This window comes from Ochotona princeps, chromosome 4, assembly GCF_030435755.1.
Source record: "Ochotona princeps isolate mOchPri1 chromosome 4, mOchPri1.hap1, whole genome shotgun sequence".
Lineage (NCBI taxonomy): Eukaryota > Metazoa > Chordata > Mammalia > Lagomorpha > Ochotonidae > Ochotona > Ochotona princeps.
In genome coordinates, this window is record NC_080835.1 from 14775392 (window position 1) to 14801874 (window position 26483).

At 48.8% G+C, this 26483-nt stretch overlaps 1 protein-coding gene across 25 annotated transcripts in view; it reads right to left on the minus strand.

Annotated features, from left to right (window-relative positions):
- Nucleotides 1–26483, minus strand: part of MADD (MAP kinase activating death domain) — a 46389-nt gene that overhangs the window by 16785 nt on the left and 3121 nt on the right. For 6 of the 25 annotated variants that reach the window (XR_009245284.1, XM_058663064.1, XM_058663063.1 and 3 more), the window contains exons 2-23: nucleotides 25074–25219; nucleotides 23148–23744; nucleotides 22253–22556; nucleotides 21688–21819; nucleotides 20911–21024; nucleotides 20264–20344; nucleotides 16985–17163; nucleotides 16415–16650; nucleotides 16102–16258; nucleotides 15776–15879; nucleotides 15490–15674; nucleotides 15013–15137; nucleotides 14504–14643; nucleotides 13551–13652; nucleotides 11776–11878; nucleotides 11221–11407; nucleotides 10974–11124; nucleotides 10485–10691; nucleotides 8738–8791; nucleotides 7710–7810; nucleotides 7063–7146; nucleotides 5913–6071 (exon numbers count right to left, since the gene is read on the minus strand). Coding sequence is in view for 24 of the 25 variants with exons in the window: in XM_058663064.1 (XP_058519047.1) it covers nucleotides 5913–6071; nucleotides 7063–7146; nucleotides 7710–7810; nucleotides 8738–8791; nucleotides 10485–10691; nucleotides 10974–11124; nucleotides 11221–11407; nucleotides 11776–11878; nucleotides 13551–13652; nucleotides 14504–14643; nucleotides 15013–15137; nucleotides 15490–15674; nucleotides 15776–15879; nucleotides 16102–16258; nucleotides 16415–16650; nucleotides 16985–17163; nucleotides 20264–20344; nucleotides 20911–21024; nucleotides 21688–21819; nucleotides 22253–22556; nucleotides 23148–23744; nucleotides 25074–25135 (3564 nt within the window). In the remaining variant the exon portion in view is untranslated. Of the gene's footprint in view, nucleotides 1–5912; nucleotides 6072–7062; nucleotides 7147–7709; nucleotides 7811–8737; nucleotides 8792–10484; nucleotides 10692–10973; nucleotides 11125–11220; nucleotides 11408–11775; nucleotides 11879–12256; nucleotides 12317–13550; nucleotides 13653–14503; nucleotides 14644–15012; nucleotides 15138–15489; nucleotides 15675–15775; nucleotides 15880–16101; nucleotides 16259–16414; nucleotides 16651–16984; nucleotides 17164–20263; nucleotides 20345–20910; nucleotides 21025–21687; nucleotides 21820–22252; nucleotides 22557–23147; nucleotides 23745–25073; nucleotides 25220–26483 lie in introns of all 25 variants that reach the window. The other 19 variants (XM_058663074.1, XM_012927039.2, XM_058663073.1 and 16 more) reach the window with 9 other exon arrangements.

The window sequence follows — 26483 nt, forward strand, 5'->3', positions numbered from 1 at the left end:
CTTTCCCAGGCCACAAGCAGGGAGCTGGATGGGAAGTGGAGCTGCTGGGATTAGAACCGGCGCCCATATGGGATCCTGGGGCTTTCAAGGCGAGGACTTTAGCCGCTAGGCCACACCGCCAGGCCCTAAAGGCAGATTTTAAAAAGAAAAAAGGAAAGACAGAAAGAGAGAATTTCCATCTGCTGGTTCACTGAGCTAATCCGAAGCCAGGAGCCAGGAGCCAGGAGCTTCTTCCAGGTCTCCCATGCACATACAGGGGCCCAAGGCTTGTGGGCCATCTTCAGTTGCCTTCTCAGGCTATAAGCAGAGAGCTGAATCAGAAGTGGATCAGCCATGACGCAAACTGATACCCATAGGGGATACTGGCACTAGCAGGTGGAGGATTAGCTTGCTTTGCCCCCACACTGGGCCCTGCTTCACTTTCGATTCAGCACCCTGCCAATGCACCTGGGGAAGCAGCAGAGGATGGTCCAAGTACTTGGCTCCCTGCACCCAGGAAACCTAGATGCATAAAGCTTCTGGCTTTAACTTGGGCAAGCCCCAGCTGTTCACTACTCACTACAAGAATGAACCATCATACGGAATATTAATTTTTTTCTCTCTCTCCCCCATTTCCCACCCCATAACTTTACCTTTCATGTAAATAATACATCTTTTTTTAAAGATTTATTTATATTTATTAGGAAGTCAGATATACAAAGAGAAGAAGGAGAGACAGAAGATCTTCCGTCCGATAATTCACTCCCCAAGCGGCTGTAACGGCCAAAGCTGAGCCAATCTGAAGCCAGGAGCCAGAAGCTTCCTCCAGGTCTCCCACACGGGTGCAGGGTCCCAAGGCTTTGTGCCGTCCTCTACCACTTTCCCAGGCCACAGAGAACTGGATGGGAAGTGGGGCTGCTGGGATTAGAACCGGTGCTCATATGGTATCTCACCATGTGCAAGGTGAGGAATTTAGACACTAGGCTTCTGTGCCAGGCCCCGTAAATAATACATCTTTTTTTTTTTTTAATTCAGGCTAATTCTCTGGCATCAGCATGCCATAGTAGAAAAATACAGGGTTTAAAGTCAGTATGACCAAGTTTCAGATCCTTGACTCTTACTAGCTGTGTGACTTTAGGATAAATCTTAGCTTCTCTGAGCTTCATTTTCCTCACCCCTAAAATGAAGGTTAATGTTTTTAACTCATTGGATTGTTATAATAATTAAGCTTAAAAATGCATAAGGGGGGCTCGGCAGCGTGGCCTGGTGGCTAAGGTCCTCGCTTTGATCCCATATGGCTGCTGGTTCTAATCCCAGCAGCTCCACTTCCTCTCTATCTCTCCTCCTCTCAGTATATCTGACTTTGTAATAAAAATAAAATAAATCCTAAAAAAAATGCATAAGGGCCCAGTACAGTAGCCTAGTGGTTAAAGTCCTTGCCTTGCATGCGCCAGGATCCTATATGGCTGTCAGTTTGTAACCCAGCTCCTCCACTTCCCATCCACCTCCCTGCTTGTGACCTGGGAAAGCAGTGCGGATGGCCCAAAGCCTTGGGATCCTGCATCCGCATGGGAGACCCAAAAGAAACTCCTGGTTCCCGGCTTTGGACTGGCTCAGCTCTGGCTGCTGCGGCCACTTGGGAAGTTGAAACAGCAAATGGAAAATCTTTCTGTCTCCTCCTCTCTGTAAATCTGACTTTCCAATAAAAATAAGTAAAATATTTTTTATAAGAGAAAATGCATATACATAAAGCATTTAACAGTACCTAGTGCTGGCTTGACAATGTTAATTTCCTCTCTCCAATCATCTCTTGTTCCCTTGAGATATACAGCTATCTTCCACTTCTGTGATAATAAGCTTTATACTCATTATAGGAAAAAAAAAAAAGATTTTGAACGAGGCAAGAGGCCTTTCATAATCATGCCTTTTCATAATACATGGAATAGCAGAGGCAGAGAAGGTTAAGCAATACCTAATTAGTGTAATGTCCAATGGACTGTATGACCATATATATATATATACCATATACATAACATTATATATAATGTTAAGACAGCCTTCTTGAGTCAAAACAATTTAGGTAACCTCTCTCAGCAACTCAACTGCACAAAGAATGCTTGTTTGGTTGTGCAACGAGGTGGAGGAATCCACCATGGTGGGAGGGTTTGGGAGAACCCAAGTACCTATGAAACTGTGTTACATAATACAATGTAATTAATGAATTAAAAATAATAAATAAATTAAAAACTAAAAAAAAAAAAAGAATGCTTGTCCATCAGCATAAGACAAGTAAGTGTTTGTCCCAGGAAGATAACAAAAGGGGTGGTTTGAGGCTGAACAGTTCTTCGCCAGACCTACATGCATTAGATCTGTCTCCCAATGCAGGATGGAAGCACAGTAGAGGGATTCTAAACATCTAAAGAGCGACACAAGTGAGAGAGAGCAGCAAGGCCATCGGAGCAGGCCTGGTGACGCCAAGGCTGCCCCCGACCTTCACGCTGCGAGGGTTCTGGCTCTCTTAGGGACTCCCAGACCGAAGACCGGAACGGGAGTGCTCACCAGTGGTATAGAATTGCTCTCACTTACCCTGATCTGTTCTTCCCACAGACCCCAGACAAGTACCTGTGAACTCTTAGAGTGAGTAGTCCTCGTCTTTGTCTAATAGTACAAACTGGCAGTGGCTGAGCGTGGAGCACTGTGAGAGCAGGCACATGCCCTGCAAGGCCGTGTGTCTCAGGCAGAGACTGAAAGAACTCATTTCATCCCAGCTGCTGGAGAGCTTATGGGGTGATGTAGGATAAGAATGTTTCCTTCGAAAGCCTTTTGCCCCTCACCTCTCCGAAGATACACACTGTCTGATGGCTTGTAAGCTCCCTGAGTAATGGAAATCATGCCTTAGGCACCTGTTTCCCAAGTGCAGAATTTGGAACTTCTTGTAAATCACTAATAAATGAAAACTTCCAACGCCTGTTACAAGTACACTGAAATAATATTTTCAAGTTCTATGCAAATAGAGCACTGACCAGAATAAAACCAGACTAGTCCATGCAAACAGATAGACTGATATTAATGAAAGCTTTAATTAATTGTTCTAAGAGGCACAAAGGTACCTCTTTGATCATCTTAAACACAAGGTCTACAACCACATAACATTCACAGCCTTTACTGGAACTGGGCAGGAACCTGACTCACCAATGATTCAAGCCAGCATTTAGCCAGCTCAACAAGTCAAGTGACTCTTAAGAAATATGTTCCTGGGCCTGGCACAGTAGCCTAACGGCTAAAGTCCTCACCTTGCATGTGCTGGGATCCCATATGGGTGCTGGTTCTAATCCCAGCGGCCCCACTTCCCATCCAGCTCCCTGCTTGTGGCCTGGGAAAGCAGTGAAGGACGGCCCAGATCCTTGGGACCCTGCACCCGTGTGGGAGACCCGGAAGAAGCTCCTGGCTCCTGGCTTCGGATCAGCTCAGCTTTGGCCATTGTGGCCCCTTGCGGAGTGAACCAGTGGATGGAAGCTCTTCCTCTCCGTCTCTCCTCCTCTCTGTATATCTGACTTTCTGATAGAAATAAATAAATCTTAAAAAAAAGAAAGAAAAGAAACATTTTCCTTAAAGCTAAGTACTTGCAGATTGCTGTTCCTTGCTTCATCTTTTCCTTCTTATTATCACTCTCTTTTTAAAAAGGCTTGTTTTTATGTAAAAGGCAGATTTACAGAGAGGAGAGATTGAGATAGTGATCTTTCATTAGCTGTTTCACTCCCCAAATGACTGCAGCTGAGCTGATCAGCAGCCAGGAGCCTGGAGATGCCTCTGGGTCTCCCACACAGGTGCAGAGGCCTGTGGATGTCCACCTCCTCTGCTATTTTCCCAGGCCACAATCAGTGAGCTGGATCAAAAGTGGAACAGCCAAGACTCAAACTGTCACCCAAAGGGGAAAGCTTAGCCTACTATGCTACAGCACCGGTCCCTTCTTAGTATCTTTTAATTTTTTCCCCTAACCCACTTCTTTTCCCTATTAAATAAATAGGTTTTTGTTGGTGGTGTTGGTTTTTTGTTTTTGTTTTTGTTTTTGCTAAGAAACAAAGCTTACAACTCCTCTGTAAAGACTCAGTCCCTGTAGGTGAGTGCAAAAACCAAGACTGGGAGCAGCCTAGACCAGGCCAGGTTACAATACCAGTCAGTATATGTGTGGGTCAGGTCAGGGGGCGAGCCAAGCTGGGTCAATTCACAGCACCCACAAGCACATGGGAGAACCAGGACAGAGTGCAGGAAAAGCCAAATTGGGCTGCAACACCAGCTAGTTCACATTAGGGCTGAGACTGGGGGCTGTCCAGGCCAAGCCAGACTACAGCACCTACCAGCAAATGCACAGCTGAGGCAGGCCATGCCAGACTGGACCACAACACCCACCAGCACACAGTAGGGTGAGCCTGGTGGTGGGGGAAGAAGACGCTCCCCTGCTGGGTCATTGCTCCTGCTGGTGAATGTGAGAACTAGGACTGGGGGCAGACCAGACTGGGCAGGGCTACAACACCCGCCAGCCTGCATGTGAGCTGGGTTAGGAGGAGAGCCAGGCTGGGCTAAGTGACGCCATGCACTGGTGTATGGGTGAACCAGAGTAAGCGCAGGCTGGTCAGGCTTTGTCGTAGCATCAGCTGGCAAGTGCTGCGAATGGGGGCAAGTCCTGTCAAGCCACACAGCAGAACGACCTGGAAAAGTGCAAGATCCAGAGCTGGGAGTGGGCCTAATAGGGAAATTGTAGGGATCTCTTTGATGGGCTGCAGATCCCACCCACCAGTGAGCATGAGAACCAGAGCTGGAGATGGACCTGGTTGGACAGGTGGTAGCACCCACTAGCATAAGTGTGGGCTGGAGAGTGCAGTCAGCTGGGCTGAGCTAAGCTGCAGCACCCACTGGTGCGTACAAAAGCTGAATGGGATGTGTGACAGACCAGACTAGTTTGTTGCATATACCAGCATGTGCAGCAATCATGGCCAGGGGCAGATCTGGTGAGGCATATTGCGTCCCTCCAACTGGGCTATACTTCCCACTGCTGTGCATGAGGGTCAGGTGTGTGGTGGGCAGAGTTAGGTTGGGCCCTAGCATCCACTGATTTGCATAAGAGATGGGGCTGGAGACAGAACTGACCCAACAACTGTGACTACCAGTTAATGTGTAGGCTGATGTGGGAGATGGACTGAGCTGGACCTCACACTAGCTGGCAAACACACCAGTCAGGTCTGGGGTCACCTCATATGAGGTTTCTTTGGGGAACCCTTCAACTGGACCTCTGGACTCAGAACTCCAACCATTGGGAAAATCGCAGGATCTGTGGTCAGCCCATGGAGTGTATGTGTCAGAACTGAGCCTGATCAGTTGCTGAAGACAGTGCGGCGGATGGCATGCGCAGATGCGCATGGAGGATATTGTAGTTCATTGGGGTCTCCAGAGGAGATCTAGTGCCACAGAAGAGGATGGAGGACAAAACAAATTGGACAACTCTCCAAGCCAAGCGTTGATAGCAAGTATCTGGGTGAGTGGAGACTCTAGGGTGGACTATGTCAGCCAGTGGACCTTGGAAAGATTTCCTCATGCTTGGGGCAACAAAATCAACAGCATTTCAGAACTATCAAAATCACCAGAGCAGTACTCTCGGAGCTTGATTCACATCAGGGACCCTGGGATGACATCAGGTAGCCGCCCCCCCAAACCCCGCATACTGATGTGGTTGGGAGGCTGAGTGCAACTTCTCCCCTTTTTTTCCTCCCTCCAGGAAAACTGGAAAAAATAGTCCCATACACTTTTTCCTATCTTTGACCCTTCCAACCCTAATCAGTGGTCCACATGGGCATACACCCTCCTCAACTATGTAATCATCATCAAAAATAAAATTAAAAAAATATATATATATAATATAAAAAAGGCAAGCTTACAAAGATGGCGCTTGTGGCAGAGTTGGTCTCAATCTCACTGTCAGACAAAGTTCCCCGAGAGCTTGTCAAGTGGATGCTGCCATCACCGCCTGGGCCGTCACCTGCATTGCTGCTCAGATCACTGTCGGCTCCCAGAGTCTCCCCAGAGCTATTACTCACCTGGAAAAGAACAAACGTAGTGAGGGCTGTTGTCCAGGGAAGAGCCACGGAAATGCCAAGCTGTTACAAGCCTCTGCTGCCACAAAAAAGCATCATCTTGGGCTTGGCACAATAGCTTAGTGGCTAAATCCTCGCCTTGCATGTGCTGGGATCCCATACGGTGCTGGTTCATGTCCTGGCTGCCCCACTTCCCATCCAGCTCCCTGTGTATGGCCTGGGAAAGCAGTTGAGGATGGGCCAAAGCCTTGGGACACTGCGCCCACTTAGGAAACCTGGAAGAAGTTTCTGGCAACTGGCTTTGGATCAGCTCAGCTCCGGCCATTGCGGCTACTTGGGGAGTGAACCAGCAGATGGAAAATATTTCTCTCTGTCTCTCCTTCTCTCTGTAAATCTGCCTTTCCAATAAAAATAAATAAATCTTGAAAAAAAACAGGGCTCAGCATAGTAGTCTAGTGGCTAAAGTTCTTGCCTTGCAAGTGCCAGGATTCCATTTGGGCACCAGTTCGTGTCCCAGCTGCCCCACTTCCCATCCAGCTCCTTGCTTGTGGCCTGGGAAAGTAGTAGAGGATGGCTCAAAGCCTTGGGACCCTGCAATCACTTGGGAGGCCTGGAAGAAGCTCCTGGCTTTGGATTGGCTTAGATACAGCCATTGGGGCCACTTGAGAAGCGAACCAGCGGACAGAAGATCTTTCTCTGTCTCTCCTTCTCTCTGAAAATCTGCCTTTCCAATAAAAATAGATAAATCTTTAAAAACAAAACAAAACAAACAAATAAAAAGCCCAAAAAAGCAAAGCACTGCCTTTCAGAGGTGTGCCTCTCGAAGCCCTGGGTGAGACCCTGCAGACACACACCCACTACAGGTGCAACTCTCCACCATGACAGCCATGCTGACCAGAGACTCCGAAAGAACCTCCAGTCAGAAAGGAGCGCCCTTCTCCAGAAGGGGACTCCACACCCTGCCCGCCAGGATGCCAGTGTGGTGTTCCCCTACCACGGTGCTAACTTCAGAATCCTGGCTGGAGCTGCGGATCATAACAGCAGGACTCACAGCGACCACTGAGTCTTGATCCATCCTCTGAAACGAGACATGGGAACAGGCCCGTCAGGGGAGGCGCCCCATCTTGTCTCGGTCTCTCTCAGAAACACTCGACCTTCTCCCCCGACCCTGTCCCCATCCTTAGGTTGTCATCCCTATGGAAGTCAGGAGCAGTTCATATTTTCCTAAACATAATAACAGGTATGAGTGACAAACAAGACAACAAACAGTAATATACATTCAGGAAACATGATAATTGTCAGAAATACATAAAAGACTAAAGAAATAGAATAAGCCCTAAATCTACCACCCAGTTAACCACTGCTTTTTAGTATATTCCTCCTTAGTCTTTCCTTAAAACATTTAAAAACTAAAACTGGAATCATACATACTTGCAGTTTTATAAACATTTCCTCATGTCATTAATCTTTAACTACACAATCTTTAATGGAGTTTAATACTACATTAGGTGGGTCAATTGTACTTATTTCATCACTTCCTTATCGTAGGTATTGATGTTGCTTTGAGGCTGTTTTAACTTAAAGTAGTTTTCTGAGAGAGCGAATTTGAACCTTTTGATTCTCAACAAGACAGCCACAAACCTGGGAACCAGAGGTCAGGCTCACGCCACTGTCCGCACTGATCTGGGACTTCTTCTCCTCTGTCTCACCAAGGTCAAAGACGGGTTTGATTACTTCCGGTCCTGAGTAGGGGAAGACTTCTGTTACTCGGCACACAAAGCAAGGGGGTAGGTTGGTGAAGGGAAGGAATGGCAGCATGGTCTGGTCTCAGATCTGCTCAGCACATCCCAAGTACTTTTCCAGGGACTGTGCCTCCCACCCCTCCCGTGGGATCCACTGGAAGATGTCCCCAGATGCCTTGGGAACCAAGTAGGATGAATCAGACCTGGTCTCCAGGGATTCTGCAGCCATCTTCTTGTCCTGAGAACATTATGAGCCATGTGCCCTTAATTGAAAATCCCCCCAGACAAATGTCTCCACCACAATCCATCATGCTCAAAGTCCAAGCATCCCTGGACCTGGGTCACTCACTGCTTCCGGGACGTCTGAAGGGGCCAGGAAATGCCAGGCCCAGTGCACAAAAAGACACCTACTGTTTTAGTGGGCACTGCCTGCTCCCACCCAATAACATCTACCCCAGAGGTAAAAGCCACCCCTGGTGCCACTCCCCAACCAACCCACAATGATATGGCAGAAGGACAGAATGACAGAAAGCAAGAGAGCGTGCCTAGGTAAGCCACCAGAGAACTGGGCAGCTACAGACTCAACACGGAGGGACGGCCACCATCTCTGCCAACTGCGCCCGCAGGCCTCCAACGGGTCGGGGAGGGATCAGCCAATGAGGTCACTGACTGAGAACCAACTTCTAAGAGGTTTGCCTCTGTGACACCCTGGACGCTTGCAGCCTGCGTGCTAGAAGGGAAGGGGCACGAAGCAGCCTACCAGCCACACGCCTGGGAGTCACACACCACCTGCCTGCTTTCAGTCCATTCACCATCCCTCAAGAGCAAATTTGGAGTGGGGCTGACAAAGGGCGCCTGCCCCGCCTGGGCCCGGGGAGTTGGCAGGTATGGGAGACTTAGAGACAGGAAAGGGCATTTGTTCCTTACTCTGTTTTTCCAAAGCTTTTTGTTTTTTCACTTCCTGGTGCTTGTTCCACAATTCTACCCCAGATGCAACGCAAGCAGGAGAGAAAGACACAGAGTCAGAGGCTGGTCAGACAGACGGAGTGGAAACCCCCCACCCCAGCTGCTTCAGGCTCAGACGTGGAATCACCCACCAAGAGGCACAAAGACATCTTCATTGAGGGGAAGGAGGGAAACCAAGAAATCCAGTACTTTCCCCAAAAACTTATGAACTAACAGCTCCAGACTTCTAACTCTAAACCCCAACATGGCAGTGAAATCCTTGTAGACGATGTGGGAAGACTCAGGTGAGGCGTGTCCACTGTGGTCTGATGAAACAGATCCATCCCAAGCTGTGGCGCCTGAAACCGGGGATCTGTTTCAACTTCCACCACCTCAGGCACTCTCTGAGGAACCAGGGAATGGCAATTTTCATGGATTCCAATTCCAGATAAGAGAGAGGAGCATCTCAAGCAGCCCAAGGTTTTCAGAAGTGTGAGCACCAATCCTCCAAGTCACAGGACAGGAGAGGCCAACTAGCAGGCAGACTTCAGCAACCCTCCTGGTGCTGCCCCAAAACCAACTCCCCCTCACAACCAGTGCCTGCCCTACCAAGACTTAACAAGTCACCTGTGAAAACATGTGAGTGGAGTTAACCAAAGCCATTAAATGGCCACGGGGAAGCAGAGGGAATATCAAGCACATCAATTCCCTGTCTGGAAGGAACCCCATAGTCTACTTAGCATGATCTCCTTACTGCCCAGAGAAGGAGACAGAGACTCAGAGATGGAAGTGATTTGCCCAGGACTGTAGCTGGGGACTATCCTAGCTGGGGACAGATACAGATCTAAAACTCAAGACCATCAGACTAGTAAGTTGGTACCTTTTCTAGAACATCCCATGAGGCAAGACAGTCAGGGCTCACTGAGAATACACTGAGAGAGCATTCTGCTGACTACCCAAGCATAGTTTCTCCATAAAGGACACGGGCTCCTAATTACTATCTCTGGGAACATAAAGCAACAGCAGTGACTGTGACAAAGGCATCAGCTGGAGGCCTAGTGCCCAGAGCCCTAGCATCAGAAAAAGGAAGATACAACCTGGGATTCTAAAGTTGAGCAGGTGGTGAGCCAAATGCAAGCGATACCCAGACAGCTGCCTAAGACACCACCTTAAAGGACTTGGAGAAACACCACAGGGAAGCAAGCTTTTAGTCACGTCCAGAGAGGCAGTCTGAGAGAGCCGAGTCTGAGGTCTAGAACTGAGGGGAGCAGGGTTGGCAGACAGGCCCAGAGGAGCAAACTCCAGGGCAGTGCCACGGTAGATGGGAAAACCGGCTTCAGAAACACAGACGACCACACCGTCACAACCCAGAGATGCATTTGTAAGCTTCCTCATGTCTTCTTAAGAGCTCACATAGCCTCTCTACTAGCTGGAAATAATCCAGATGCACAAACAGGGACTCAGAATCCAGCTCGGACTTCCTGCACTGACCTCGCCAGGCCCTTTAAACACAACTCCGTCTCTTCCTCGAGGATGTGGATCAGGGGTGGCCATGGAGAAAGTGTGAGGGAGAGAGAAGAAATGCCACTGGAAATGGGCACAGGATTGTCTCCCTCTCAAGACAGCAAAGCATGGGGAAGAGAAAGGCAGGATTCTGGATGGATCGAGAGGGAGGAATACTTCAGAAGGCAGATCCCCACCCGCACATACCAAACACAGTGGCACGTACCAATAGAAGCGACAAAATTCTCTTCCTTTAAACTCCTGGTGTCTGGCTCCTTGGGACCTTTTCCTGTAGCACTTGGTGCCCGAGGTCCCAGCTGGGGAACTCTCAGCTGAGCCATAGTTTTTGCGTCCCCCCGCCCGGCCAGACCAGAGTCCTTGCCAGCTGGGGTAGTTACACTCTCTGTTGGACTTTTCTTCCGCTTGTCTGGTTCTGAGGAAAAGATTCAATACAGAAAAGTGGTCAAAAGAGGTAGTAAATGGCAACCAAGGGAAGGAACCGCAGTGGGAGAAGGAGAAAGAACATAGAAGTAGGAGGAAAGAAAAGCTCACACCCCACCTTTGATGACAGAAGAAACGCCCACAGATAAACATGCACCCGAGAGTAAAATCTCAACGGCTACAGGAAGCATGGTGCTGGGGAACTTGCTGTGGGGACAAGCACGTTTTCTCTTTTGGAGATGACTGGGGGATGCCTGGTTGATGTGATCCCTACCTTTACTATAGTAGTGGGTCTGGGCTATCTCCAGAAGTCCAAAGATGCTGGCCATGCCACCCAGACCTGCGTGGGCATAGGACTGCTCCAGACTGAGGATTGTGCACTTGAGGAGGTCCAGCATTCCCTTATACACCTTCCGGCTGATCTCCTGCAATGATAACGCAGGCAAGGCATTGGCCAGACTGCCTTTTGAGTCCACCTCCCTCTGCCCAGTCGATCCCAATGCCTCACCCCAGATACTGACCACATCTGGGATGATGTCCTGCCGGGCATCGTCCTCTGACTGCACAATGCGGTTCAGCTTGCTGAGGACGAAGACCCGCAGCTGCTCGCTCTCCAGCAGCCGGCGCACCTTCTTCATGTTGAGCCAGCCGACACCCTGGCCATCGAGCACGCTGTGCACCACCTCCTTCAGGAACTGCTGGTTCTCACTATGAGGGCCCACACACCACTTCTGTCACCATTAGCTCCTTGGCAGAGCCTCCCCTCTTGCACAGGCTAGATGCTTCCTTCCAGGCACAGACACAAAGTCAAGTATGCAAATGTTCAAGATTACCACCTGCCTGTCCCCTCCAAATGACCTGGTTTGCCCGAGGCCCCAGCACTGCTATCTCCCCCTCCTCAACACTGTAAACAATTACCAGTGCACTGGATTGCATCAGCATGGACACCGTTGGCAAGGACTGCTGTCATCTACCACCCTGAGGGCTTTTCTCCCATTCTTGAGCATCCCTAAAGCTTTGCACAGCAACCATTACCTCTAGCTGCCAACTTTTAGAACAGCACTGCTCTTCAGTACCTGGAATTGCTGGATCGACCCTGGGGTGACGGAGGCTCTCTCTTCACCGTGGGGCTGTGTTTAATGACAGAAGACTTCTGGTCCACTAAGGCCCTCCTGTTTCCTATGGCGGGAAACAGACAAATGAGAGCCCTTGTCACTGTTGTGGTCCAGCAACTCGTGTTAGCTGGCCATGATCCAGGCCCATTCCCCAGAAGGGCTGGGGGAGGGTGGCACTGGGGCGTCACGTGGAAGTAGAGACCAGCCATGGCAATGTGGAGGAGGTGGGAATGGAGACTCAGGCCACTCCACATGCACCAGCAGGACGCCCCATGAGCAAGCATGGGCGTCCCAGGGACAGGGCAAGGCAGGTCACGCAGGTGATGCTGCTTGCTGCCTGAGGAGGATGGCCCTCAGGCAGGCATGAAGATGCTAGGAAAAAATAAAACAAAACAAAATAAAAACCCCAAAAGTTCATGCACAGCTCACAGGCAAGACCCACCTTCACCACTCCCGGGGCCGGCTTCAGTAACAATCTCCATTAGAGTATTTAGCCCAAATACTGGGACACAAAATACACAATTAGTAGGTGCACCACGAGACCACAACCCCTATATACCTGTCTGCGGATTTACACCAGCTCATCTGAGAACTCTCCCAAAGCTTGAACAGTGCACGTAACCTTGGGTCTTAGGCACTGCAGAGCTGGAAGCCAAGTGACCAGGAGACACCCAAGGCTCCAACAAAGATCATCCTTAGGACTGTGGCCTCTCCAACTACAGGCAGGGTGAGAGTACTCAACAGGCACATGCATGACGGAGGGATTGCGGATTTTCATGAAACATCTAGCACAGGGGTCCCGAGGGCCTGTGGGTATGTTTGGGGAAGAGCCCCTATTTTGCAGATGCTGTCATGGGAATTCGGGGATGGGGTGTCAAGATGAGAGGCAAGTGGGCGGGTTCAGTGCAGCAAATGAAATGAAGCATCAGCATGCAATGAAGGAGTTTCAATCATTCTTCTCTTCAGATATATCCAGTCAGAGCCACACCTCTCCATCCCCGCTCTACCCAACCCCTGCACCAGCACTGGTGGGCTTCCTGTATGACCAGTTCTGATGTCCGCTGGCCTATTTATCTTATGTTCCTATTCCCAACAAGGAACATATCATAGACTCCTGATATTTTTAATCATCGGGAACGAGAGACAGGTCAAAGACCAGTATTTTATAATATACCTCCTACCATAATTAAGTATTTTGGCACAATATTCAGAAAAAGCAAACCAAAGTCAACATAAATTCAGAAGCCCCTCAAGGCATCATGAAATCACAAAGAAATTCAAACAAGGTCTTAATTGCCCCTAGGAGCCAACAAATACTATCTGGCCCCCTCAGAATCTAAACAGACACGAAGTCACAGAAAGACAGAATCCTATCGGCACTGCCCGCTCTCCCCAATCTCTATGTGCAGGCTCACTCCTGGAGATGAATTCTGCCGTAAGTCATGCAATGAGAACCTGGTGGTTGACTGGGGGCAGCTGGAGATGCCTGTGTTCATCATGTCCCACCACGAAAGTCTCCCCAGAAGCAGGGGCAGCCACGCAGTTGCTACTACCCAAAAACATCCACCAGGACCTTCTCTGGCCACAAAGGTGGTTCCCACATGATGGGCAGGGAAAGCCTGAGAAGCCACATGATCAAACAACTCATCACACATCAGACTTCTGAGAAGCACCCACAGGCCCAAAGTACCTCCCAGAGAAGAAACCTGGTTTGGCAAAAGGTAGGCTGTGGTTACCTTTCAGACTGGGGAAGGGTGTGGTCTTCTCTCGGGCACCTTTGGTGGGTAGAGTGAGGTTCGAGAGACTGAAACTTGTACTGTGGTTCCGATACAGGCTGCCTATCCAGGGAAGGGGTGATAGGAAGGAGTTAGCAGGACAGACAATGAAAACCCCATGTTCCTGTGACTGTGCATGTTGTTCTTCCCCTCTGTTCTTTGCACACAGAATCCCCCATCAGTAGATCAGATAGTCTCTGCTCTGCCTCAGAAAAGATCAAGTCTAACTTGAGGCAGGACTCTTTGAAACCCAGTAACTTTCTTTGGGTAGCTCCAATGATAGCCATGTCTTTCATCTACTATGAACATAGCATGAACACAGGTAGTTTATACGCTTCCTGTATGAAGCTGACACTGTCCCTGGCTTCTGAAAAAAACAATCACACAATTATCCCCTCTGGTGACTGGAAACCTTACTCCATCCTCAATCTTTGACTGATACCTGCCACTCAAGGTCTGAAATACTCTAAGCACAGAAACCAATCTCAGACAGACTTCAAAGCCTGTTGATGAAAAAAAATCTCTCAATGGCCAAAGATTAGATATATATACATATATATATATATATATATATATACACACACACACACACACTCATATATATATATACTCAATTTTAACCAGTATATTTCAATAAAGAGCATGAGTATTTTGAATATAATGCTTATTTTTCTGTTGGTCAGTCAGCTGTCCTGCCTTAACAAATCTGAGATATCCAAGCATAATGATAATGACTAATCTGACCCTGCCCTTTACAGACCTCCCCTGAAAATATTTGGTATTACTTAAATGATAATCAGGCCTTGAACATGCCAACCCAGCCCTCCATCTCCAACTCGAACCTGATGAACCTCGGATGAGCCTGACCATGGAGGAAACAGAATAAGGGAATGACAGCCCTGAAGGCCACTTACTGGCAAACGACACGATGCCCCCGAAGCCCTCGGTGCTGTTGTTGGAGACGGTGGAGTTGGGAGAGCTGGCACGGGAGTCAGATTCAGCGTCGGAGTCACTGGCCAGCTTCAAGCTGTTGGGCCGCAGCAGCTTTTGAGCCCTTGAATGCACAGTGGCACCTGTGAGCCCCACACAGGGGTGCCTGATCTTGGGAGTGTGGGCCTTTGCTACGCTGCCATCACCATGCCCTTCCCCAGAACTTCTCGCTCCCAGCCACCCTTCGGGAACGCAGGACCACAGGAACATTCAGACATCTCAGAAATTCTGACTAAGCCCTGCCCGGGGTCCACTGTAGTGAGGTCTTTCAGTTCCCCAACTAGAAGGGATCCCCAGGCTCTCACTGATTGCCACTGACATGTTGGCTGAATTGGGGAGTGTAACTTTCCCTTGCTCATTATCGTCTTTCTCAGGGTGAAACCCATACTGGGACTCAAAGTATGGATTGTCATAGGTTTGCCAGCACACTGACCCCTCTCCGGTTTCTGCCTGACGCCTGTCCACAGTCGATTTGCCAATGCTGGGAGGCACGGTAGGGAGAGGCTTGGAAACACCACCTGCTGCCTTATCATCTGTCTCCGTAGAGTCAGCAGGTTCCTAAGGGACATATTAAATAAAAAGTGATCACCTGTTTTTCAGCAAGGATTGCTTGTATTCTCATTCTGGCAGGCCAGGCCGGATTTACCAGATTCTTGGCTAAAATAAATGTGTGGGAAAGTGCCAAAAGAATCCCCTATTGTCAGTCCCCACAAGTTACATCCTAAACAATGCTATGATCTTCTGGGGTCAAAACTGTGAGCCGAAAACTCACACCCTAGAGGTCTATGGAGATGAGAAGATCATAAACAAAAAGGCAAACTAACAGCTACTGTGGGTTCTCCTAATGGAGATAGGGCCTATATTCCCACCCATGCTTCTTGCTCGCCCACCCCTCCATATCCTCACGTACAGAGCTGGTTCCACGGATGATGGTGCTGGGGCTACTGCTGGCAGTGGTGCTGGAGCGCACTGGGGGGGTTTCCTGAGAGTTCTCGCTGTCTGGGCCTGGCTCCTCTGCTTCCTTCAGGTTCTGCAACTCATCGATCTGGACCTCGCTGGCATCCCCCAGGGCTGCGTGCGTCAGAGGGTCTACATCTGGCAAAACCCAAGAGAGGCAGGTACAGACCACCCCATCCCCATCCAGGAACTCCAATCCCAGCCCAGGGATGGCCAATTATCTCCCCAAACCCACTTACTGGGAGTATCACCGTTGATGTCACATTTCATCATTTCACTAACAAAGTCACCAAGGGAGGAGTAAGAAGAGCTTGAGTCATCATAATCCATGCTATCACTGCCACTGCAGAGTGAAGAACATAAAATATATACATACATACCCGGAAGGGGCAGGGGGAAAACCTGCGATAAGCATTAGGACAAAACAAGAGGAGCACTCTCTAAATTCAAGGTTAAGGAGTAAGACAGAATAAAGTGCCAAGAAAAAGAATCAACTACAATATAATCCAAGGCTGCGAAAACTGAAATTTTGCTAATAAAGGGCTAGTGAAAGGGGCCTGCTCACCTGTCATCAGTAGGGTTGGAGTCAGAGTCGTGCTCAGGAGGCACACTCAGTGCCTCGGCCAGCTGTGAGTTGCTGTCATAGACCCGGTAGTGGATGGGCTGCAGCTGGTGAGCATACCACTTTGGCTTGTCGCCGATCAGGGCAGGGTCAAACATATCTACCCAAAGCAGAGAAACAACAGAGTTAGCAACAAGCAACGCATCATATAAAGGCAGGAAGAAATTTATAGCTAAACAGAAGTGGAAGGAGATAGGGAGAAGATTAGCAAAGAAACACACAAAGGAGGACAAAGGCAAAGGGTGGGTGGACTTACTGTTATGAATTCGCTGAAAGGCATAGTTGGTGGGGTTAAGGATCCATTCTCCAAAGTACTCCACGGCCTGAGTTCTAGCCAATTTCTCAGCAAAAGGAGTCTGTCGGGGGCGTGAGGCTAGAAAGGAGCCGGTCTGAAAAGCTACCACTGGCCGAGGGAAGAGACGCAGGGTACGTGTGTGCAGCTGGAAGCCCTGCAGCACGTTGGCAGAGTTGAAGAAACGGACCATGGCCACTCTAGAGAAGAAGGTGGTGGTGAGGCAGCATAAGACCATGCCCCATAGAGCAAGGGTGTCCATAGTCTGATGTCTCAGACCATTTGGTCAAGCCATCATATAACAGGTTCCCAAAGTCAAAAGGAACGGTGTCTTGAAGAGTCACCAATCCCTCCCTTCTCCCATGAATGTGAGCAACCATTTCTCTCCTTTGCCTTATACTTAAGTAGTAAACACACCCCCAGAGTCACATGCATTTTCTATATAAAGAAACTATAGCTCAGGGAAGTACTGTGTCCCAAGGTCACCGAGAGAGCAATTTACAACTCACGACTAGACGGCTTGCTCAGTCTCACCTGGTTGCAACATCTACAGAATCCACGTCGTTGCCGTAGATGAGTGGGTTGAATTCGGTGGAAGGGGTGGACTGCAGGTCACTAGAAGGCCTTCCCAGGAGAAAGGGGATCTCCTGGCCCTCGTGGAATTTCTCCAGATTGAGGATGGGCTGGGTGTTGAGACTCATGCTGGCGAGGGCCTGTGGAGGAAGCACTCTGTCATTCAAGGCACACTGCTGGCTAGCCAGCCAATCTCGGCTGCTAGGAAATGCCTGCCTCAAAGTCTTCTACTCCATACTTGGTCCCCGATGAAAAAGTTCTGCAACCAAGAACTATTCTAATTTGTCAAAAATGACCAACTTATTTTAGAGCCTTCATCTTTAGAAAACAGTCTGAATTACATAGCAATTTTAGTATTTATTACAAACATTAAGGGCATTGCAAGTCCACGTAGACCTCTGATTAAGATGAAGAGCGTTGGGGAGGGGGGAGAAAGGGAAGGAAAAGTGGGCAAGATAAATGTCTTTCTTTTCTCTCCTTTTTATTTTTTGGGGGTAGGGATGGGCAGCAAATGTACTCCTCCTTGCTGTCACACTACATCAGTGCCAGAGGACAAACATGGTCATTTGATATCACCTTAGAGACCCCATTGGGTAAGCATGACAGCCTAGTGGCTAAAGTCCTCATCTTGCATGAACCAGGATCCCATATGGGCACCAGTTCTAATCCCGGCAGCTCCACTTCCCATCTAGCTCCCTGCTTGTGGCCTGGGAAAGCAGTTGAGGATGGCCCAAAGCTTAGGGACCCTGCACCCATATGGGAGACCTGGAGGAAGATCCTGGCTGCTGGCTTCAGACTGGCTTATGTCCAACCATTGTGGCCCCTTGGGGAGTGAACTAGTGGATGGAAAATCTTTCTCTCTGTCTCTCTTCTCTGTAAATCTGCCTTTTCAATAAAAATAAATAAATCTTTGAAAAAAGAATGTTCCAAAGGTGTTACTTAAGTGGTCCTGAGAAGTTGCTGGCTTTGTTGCACCAGAGGCAAGAAATTCTAAGGGCTGTTGGCTGTCCATGCCTACCTCAGTGTGTCCACAGGCCTAGGTGCTTGCCATAAAGTTTGGCCTGCTGTGTTGTTCAACCCACTCTTTTCTCCATCATTTGAAGAGGTAAAGTCTTCTGTTGGCTTAGAAGAGCTGACCCTCTTGTCTTTCATGTACATCCGGACATGCTCTCTATTCTTGAACGGTAGTCAGCAACTGAGATAGCCCAGGCCTATAACATATGCTCTGGGGTAGAATCACATGTCTATGTGAAGTTCCCTGAGGTCAGGGGTGGAGCATAATGGTCTAGCTGGGGGCCAACTAAGAAACCCCCTGCAGAGGACTCAGACCTGGCTCACATGTGCACCAGCTGCTGCGGAGCCAGGTCTGCCCTGCATCCTGCACCAAACAATGGATGAACCAGGGGGTTCGTCTGCCTGGCCAGTCCTGCCCCCAGGTCTGATTCTCATACAAACCAGTGAGTGCTATAGCCTTAGCCCAGCCTAGTCCACTCCCAGGGCTAGCTCCCATCCATGCCAGCCCCAAAGAACCCTTACCAGGCCCACACCCAGCTCTGTTTTCTGCAGGCTAGTGGGTTCTGCAGCCCAGTCTGTCCCAGCCCACTCCCAACCTGGCTCTTGTGCATCCCTGTGGGTATTCCAGCCTAGCGTGGCCCTGCCCATCCCCGGTCACAGCTCTTGCCAGGGGCTGCTGCATCCTTGTAGAGCCTGGCCTACCCCCAGCTATGGACTGATTCAATATATCTAGGGTGACTCTGCATCTTTATTTTTTTATTTGAAAGGTGCACACAAACACAGGAAAAAGAGACATATTTCCCACCTACTAGTTTACTTCCAAAATGCTTATAACAGCTAGGGATGGACCAGACTGAAGCCAGAAGCCAGGAACTCAATCTCAATCTCCCACATGGGTGGCAGTGAGCCCAAGGATTCAAACTCAGGGATTTGGGCATCTTAGGATGCCCAACGCCCACCTCTGATTCCATACTTTCAGAGCTTTTTTTTTTTTTTAACTTTCTTTTTTTTTTTTTACTTGGAGGGCAAACACATATATACACACACAGGGAAATAGAGAAATCTTCCACCTGCTAGTACACTTAAATGCCTGCAACAACCACTGCAGCATCAATCTAAAACTCTGTCCAGGAACCCAAGTACATGAGCCACCACATGCATCCCAGGGTGTACATTACCAGGAAGTGGGAAGCGGAGCTCAAGTTTGAACCCAGGAACTCAACAAGAAATGTGGGCATCCCAAACCACATCTTGATTACTGAATCAACGGCACACCACTTCCCTGCTTCTACAGGCCTAGGCAACACTGACGTTGCTGCTGGTCCATGGACCACACTGGGAGTAGCAAGATCAATGAGCCCAAGCATCTTAGTGCCTACAAGCATTTAAAGCAGACTTCTACGCATCAACCTTCCCAAGTCATTGGTCATATTTAACAATCAGTAGGAAGAAAACCACAGTGAGTGAGGTCACCCAGAGGACTTGCTGAGCTTGCAATCCTCACTAGACTCTGCAGCACCAAGATCTGATACTACATCAGCAGGGCTGAAGCAAGTGATAGCAACGATGCAGACCAATCCATATAAACCCAGGTATCATCAAGAGGAACTAGTACGTACTTAGAGGATACACAGAAAGATTTCTCAAGATCCTCCAAATAAGCATGGATTCCTAAGAATAAATCCAGTGCCATCTGGTGGTCCTATGTTACACAGACAGCAGGGGAAGGGAATGGAGCCTTGTCAAGTTTTACCTTCAGGTACTGTGTTCAGCATGCAGAGGAAGAAAACGAACCAATGAAAAAAGGACATAAGAAATTATTCAAAGATTCCACAGGCTCATGGGGCTCAATTCAAGAAGAAAACACAATTATAATTCACCAAGGAAATATGAATCAGATGGTCCAAACTTCTAACTCCTTCCTGTAAGTCTGACAGAATATTCCAAAGCCAAACAGAGTTGGTTTACACAGCATCCCTGGTACCAGAGGGCAACAGGGCATACAACCAATCAGAGGAAATCTACAAACTGGGATATGCTGCTCCTTAAGCCCATCTGTTCCAATTTTAGTATATGTGCTGCTGAAGCAAGCACAAGCCCATCTACGGTAAAGAAAATCTACTACCCTGGAAGTTTAACAGGAAACTGGCTCTTAGAACAACCATGTTCCTTCAGCAAGCCTATGGCATCTATTGTTCCCTGTTTTTCCTTTTGTTCTTCACCTACCTGCTTTAAATGTTTCTTCAGCTCTATTGATTCTGGTTCTGGTAGAATAGGTAGCACTTCTGCATTGGTGGGGGCAATCACCTGCAGGAGAGAAAAGGCGAAAGTCATGGAGAATTAACTGCTCGGGAGTTTTACCTACAGAGAATAACAAGACCAGGAAGATGCCAGGAATAGAGCTGGAGCCCAAATGGGATCACAGTGCATTCAAGGTGAGGACATTAGCCACGAGGCCACCACGCTGAGCCTTTTTTTGTTTTTTTAATAAGGTTTTACAACGGATATATAGTCTGAATGTCTGTGTGACTACCAAAATTTGAATGTCCTTACACTGTAGAATATTAACACAGTTTTTAAGTCTGTACTAAAAGGCTGTTTCTCACAAAAACCTACATCCCAGAAAGCCCTCAGAAGATGGTTTACACCAGGCCCTACTGTTTCTGGGAGGCACAGTGAGCACATCTTTGAGTACTAGTCAATGGCTTGCTTAGTCAATAAAGTCAAAGCAGCATTTCAAAAAACAGTTTTTGATGAATCTCACAACAGAAATTATCCACTGATTTAGAGCCTTTCTGAGAATCATCTAAAAAAAATGAGTCTCACAGGACTAGGTCTACAACAGTCCTCTCCCTGGCCCCAGAATGCCTCACCTTATTGCTGTCCAGATCCACCAACCACACGTCATCAGGCATTTTGAAGTCCAATTTGTAGAGGAAGAAGCTGGCAGGGACTCCGATAATGTATGGGGTGGGAGCCAACAGCAGCTATGGAAATAGCAATAGAGGGTTGGAAATATAGGCAAAAACGACAGTGAGCATTATTGAGCTAGAAACTTTCTAGAGGTTTTCCAAAATGCTTGAGAAAAAAATGCATGTCAAACATCAGATATTTTTTAAATCTCATAAACGTGACACAGTACATTATATATATATGATTCCATATATATACGCAATTTTTTTTTGACTTATGTAAAAGGCAGAGAGCTGACTACTACTTCACTCCTCATAGTGGCCTCATTGGCCATAGCAGTCAAGCAAAGCCAGGAACAGGGAACCCCATCCAGATCCTCCACGTGAATGACAGAACATTAGCAGGAAGCTGGATTGGAAGTCGAGCACCCAGCACTCCGATATGAGACACCAGCACTGCAGGCAGTGGCTTGACCCCTGTGCCACAATGATGGCCCCTGTATAATCTGAACATCGGCAGCATTGCAGCCAGGAGACTACAATAATTAACATTAACTGTGGCAAACATAAAAACTATAGGTTGTACCATCTTATCAGTTTAAATTAGTCAGACTTGACAAACCAGAAAGTTGTGAGAGGGAGATGACTTAAACTAACACTCACTCACTTCCCTGGGCATTGAGCCTGCTCTTTCAAGAAGACAGAAGTGACACAGTCAGATGACGCCTTGAGACTCACCTGTTCCGCCGATGCCATGCAGGTGGGAAGCAGTGGGATGACAGGAAACATATACTCCAGGGGGTAGATCATTGCCACAAATGCCATCACAGACATGGAGAGTGCATTGTAGTCTCGGGACTGTAGCACCACCTGCCAGGGGCCACCACAAGGTCACTCAGCTGCATAACATAAGGTTTATAACAACTTCCAATAGGACAATATGGTGTCTGTTTCACCATGCCTAATGCCCCAACTTTGCTTCCATAATCACCACTGCCCCAGGTCTGTCACCTCCCAGCCCAAACACTGAAGAACTCCTCCCCAAACCATTCCTTTCCCTTCCTACTTCTTGCACTCTGTGTCTCAGCATCACTCATTCAAATGACTACTGATATTGCCAGAAAATGAGGTCCACAGGATTAAGCAGAGTTCAACAAAGCAGCTAGCTTTCTGGAATACATCCGTGAGATGCTGATACCACCCGCATCTACCAGGCACCTGCTCTTCATCTGGTGTCAGATGCAAAGTTCCAGGTATTGCTCACAGCCCTTTCTCTGGCCAGGTCTCAGAAGCTAGCCCTCACCTTGTGCTCCAACAGGATGCAGGTCAGCACCTGGAGACAGGCATCCACACCCAGAAGTTCCAAAGGCAGGTGCAGTGGGAAATCTACCAGCGTGAACCGAGAGGGATCCGGAAGAGCAAAGGTCAAAGCTGGCTGGAGCTCCTGTGGCAGGACCTCAATGTCCACCCGCTTCTGCCCAGAGACGGGCACTGGGGAACGCAGCAGTCGATAGATCCAGGCCTCGATCTCCCGCAGGTCATGCAGCAGGGCGCTTGACTTCTCCTCCACCAGCAGTGATCCGGTAAAGATGCGCCACATGGTGTCCCTGAGGGGCAGGCAAGCAGGAATCGAACCTGTAAACACTGCAGCTGAGTCCCTGGTGCAACCCAATGTAACCACAGAGCTTAGCATGATGACGGCTGGACTGAAGAGTGAAAACAGCCAGAAGGCTTACTCTCAGGGCTCAGAAGAGATCAGAGGGGAGGTAAAGAGCAAGCAACACCCTCAGAACACTCCTCCCCACATCGGGGTTTCTATGGTGTCATCAAATGATGGTCCCCACCCCCAGCTGCTGATGCAGTTTGACAGCAAGGAGTGGCCCCTTCCCCTTCCCCACTCTGTGAACACAAGAGAAAAAAGAAAAGAAAGGAAACATTTTTCCACCCACCTTCCTTCATACTTGACCCTCCCCTCCCTCATCAGAAGGGTATACATCCCTCTCAATCATGTAAATAATATTAAAAAGAAAAGAAAGGAAATTGTAAATCATCCAACTCCCTAGCATCATCCCAAACATGCCAACCTTCTGCTTGATAATGGCCACCAACTGAACAAGCTGATGTGAGATGCACTGTCCTGGTCCCTCGCCTAACCTCCAAAGGGCCTCGTCTTCCAAGCAGAGGCAGCAGCCCCATACCTCTGCACGCCTCGAGGAAGGCCCAGCTTCTTGCCCAGCAGGCGCTCGCTGCAGCAGTCCACCAGACGTTTGAGGGTGTACAGGCACTCCCGGAAGGTGGAGAAGAAAGGGTAGTGGCTGAGCACACACAGGGATGTCAGGGTGCTGTTCCGGGACCGGCTCCCTGCTTTGGCCTGGCGTTTGCCCCGAGGAGACTGGCTCACGTCAGGGGTGGAGTCAGTGCTCGGAGGTTGCAGGGATGCACTGCTCTCAGAGCTCTCGGCGCCAACCTCTTCAGGGACACAGGCGGCCCGGGGTCCCTCCTTCCCGCGGGACCCTGCTCCCCCTTCTCCCTTTTCCTTGGGCATTCGCTTCTGGAAGGAGCGGTAGAAGTTGACACAGATGCCATAGCGTGTGACTCCGGTGTCCTTGTCGGTGAGGGTGAACACAAAGGAGGTGTCATCGCGGAGGCTCATGCGCCGCTGCCGCACGCTCAGACAGCCCTCAGGCTGGCAGAAGAACACCACATCCGGGGGCAGGGGGAACTCAGCATGGTCCTCTAACGGGTACCGCCGCAGCAGTTCTGGGGTCTGGGCCACGCTATCGCTGCTCGGGTGCCTGAGGAAGACAGAGACCAAAACTCAGCAGCTAAAGGGGATGGCACATGCCATGAGAGGCTAACCAGAGCACAAAAACATTCTAGATGCTACTTGGGGGCAAAGTAACCCAACTGCAGGACCTCAGACGACACGGGGGCAGCAGCGTGCCACATTCAGTCAGTGGCCTGGAGGAGTCCGCACTGTCTTGAAGTTATCTGTCCTAAAAATGCTTTTGCAAAAACCACCAACTAGGGCCCAGCGGCATGGCCTAGTGGCTAAAGTCCTCGCCTTGAATGTGCCGGGATCCCATATGGGCGCCATTTCTAATCCCCGCAGCTCCACTTCCCATCCAGCTCCCTGCTGGTGGCCTGGGAAAGCAGTCGAGGATGGCCCCAATGCCTTGGGATCCTGCACCCATGTGGGAGACCTGGAGGAAGTTCCTGGCTGCTGGCTCAGGATTGGCACAGCACCGGCCATTGCGCTCACTTGGGGAGTGAATCATCGGACAGTGGATCTTCCTCTCTATATCTCCTCCTCTCTGTATATCTGACTTTGTAATGAAAATAAAATCAATCTTAAAGAAAAACCCAGCTACTAAAGAGTCATGATCCCTTGAAGATCCGTTCGTTAATGAATTATCAAAGCAGGGTATGTACCCGTAGGTGGAGAAGGAACACAATGCACTGTGCCTTTTTACAAAACAAGAAAACTGGGGCATAAAGAGTAGATGTACTCAGGCCTGGCGAGATGGCTCAATTGGCTAATCCTCTCCTTTGCATGTGCTGGGATCTCATATGGGCACCAGTTCTAATCCCAGCAGCCCCACTTCCCATCCAGCTTTCTGCTTGTGGCCTGGGAAAGCAGTCAAGGATGATCCAAAGCCTTGGAATCCTGCACCCACGTGGAAGACCTGAAGGAAGCTCCTAGCTCCTGGCTTCAGATCAGTTCATCTCTGACCATTGCAGCCACTTGGGGAGTGAATTAGCAGATGGAAGATCTTTCTGTCTCTCCTTCTGTCTACAAATCTGCCTTTCTAACAAAAATAAATGAAACTTTAAAAAAAAAAAAAAAGAGTAGTTGTGCTTAAGACGAAAAGGAGGCCAACTAAGAGCACAGGTTTGCTGTCTCAGTCAAAGCCAAGGCTCTCCACACCTAACAGGACTGTTCTCCCTTTGAGCAACAACCCTTCCTTCAAGGTAAAGCAGAAGAAGACAGAAGTACGCAAAGCAACATGGACAAAGAAAACAAGATTCCCTGCAGATTTTACAGCTACCCCATCCCACAAGACAAAAAATAAATATATATATATATATATATATATATATATATATCAGTCTCTTTGCATTACCTGGCCCCTACGATCACTAGGTAGTCAAGTAACCGAGGACAGAATTTCTTCTCCTGCACCATGTTTCCGATTCATCAGTTCATCACAGAGAAACTTCAGGGCACTGGGCAAGGAGTCAGCGTCCCCCAGAGAAATTCTGAGATTGCCTGAAAATGCAAGTTTAATAGGGGCAAAAAAGTCCTCATAAGATGCAAAGCTGTGCCCGAGGGCCTCTTCCCTCTCCACTTTATCGCAGCTAGGGGCAGAGGTCAGAGACCTTCTGCTTTATTTAGTATTAAAGATGGGTGAACTTGACACTTGTAACCTCCTGTCTAGGCTCAGGAGCTCACCGAGTCAGATGTCAAGAAGTAGGAAAAAAATGGCTTGCCTCCCCAGGCCTCCCAAACCAGTTTAGTTCCAGCTTACCTACCCTGGGGCTGTTTGCGAAAATCCAGATGCAGGTAGGTCTAATCAGGATTCAGCCATTAGGATAACAAAAATGAAGTCACTTTCAGGACAGCCCCAGGGTAGACTGGGATATGCCATTTAGCACGGATCTGCACTTCCAGGTCTAGGTGGAAACCTAATTATGTTGTTTCAACAATCTGCTTTCAGCTGGATATAGAACCGCTGTGGAGCCTGGCTGGTTCGTGGCACTCACACAATAGCACTAGCTGGCTGTTCTATCCTACTGTCCATGCCCCCCATCCTGCCGCACTGCCTTATCTGAAGCACCTGTCTTCCCCTCCAAGCCAGAAAGGGCACCCACGGCTGCAGCCACCAGTTCTGCCCATGGTGCTGAACCACCGGCTCTCCTATTCTGGTCTCTGTACCCAAATCAGTAAAACAATAGGCACCAATGAGACCTTGTCCTACTATACCTTACAAAGATTGCAGGTGAGATTTCTCTGCACAAGGTTAAGAAGTGTTCAGGGGGTTTTCTAACCCGTAATTGTAAGATCAGGAAAAGCTTACACAATATTCAGGGTCATTTATTTCAAGTTGGGCCTCTAAATAAAACATTTCACTCTACTACAAAAGACTATTTCTGGGCCTGGCGTGATAGCCTAGTGGCTAAAGTCCTTGCCTTGAACGCACCAGGATCCCATATGGGCGCCATTTCTAATCCCAGCAGCCCTGCTTCCCACCCAGCTCCCTGCTTGTGGCCTGAGAAACCAGGCAAGGATAGGCCAAAGCCTCGGGATCCTGCACCCACGTGGGAGACATGGAAAAGGCTCTGGGCTCCTGGCTTCAGATCAGCTCAACTCCAGCCATTGTGGCCACTTAGTGAGTGAATCATTGGACAGAAGATCTTCCTCTGTTTTTCTTCCTCTCTGTATATCTGGCTTTCCAATGAAAATAAAATAAATCTTTAAACAAAAAGGCTATTTCCAGTTTTCCAGGATTATATCTCTGTGTTTGCACGAGGCT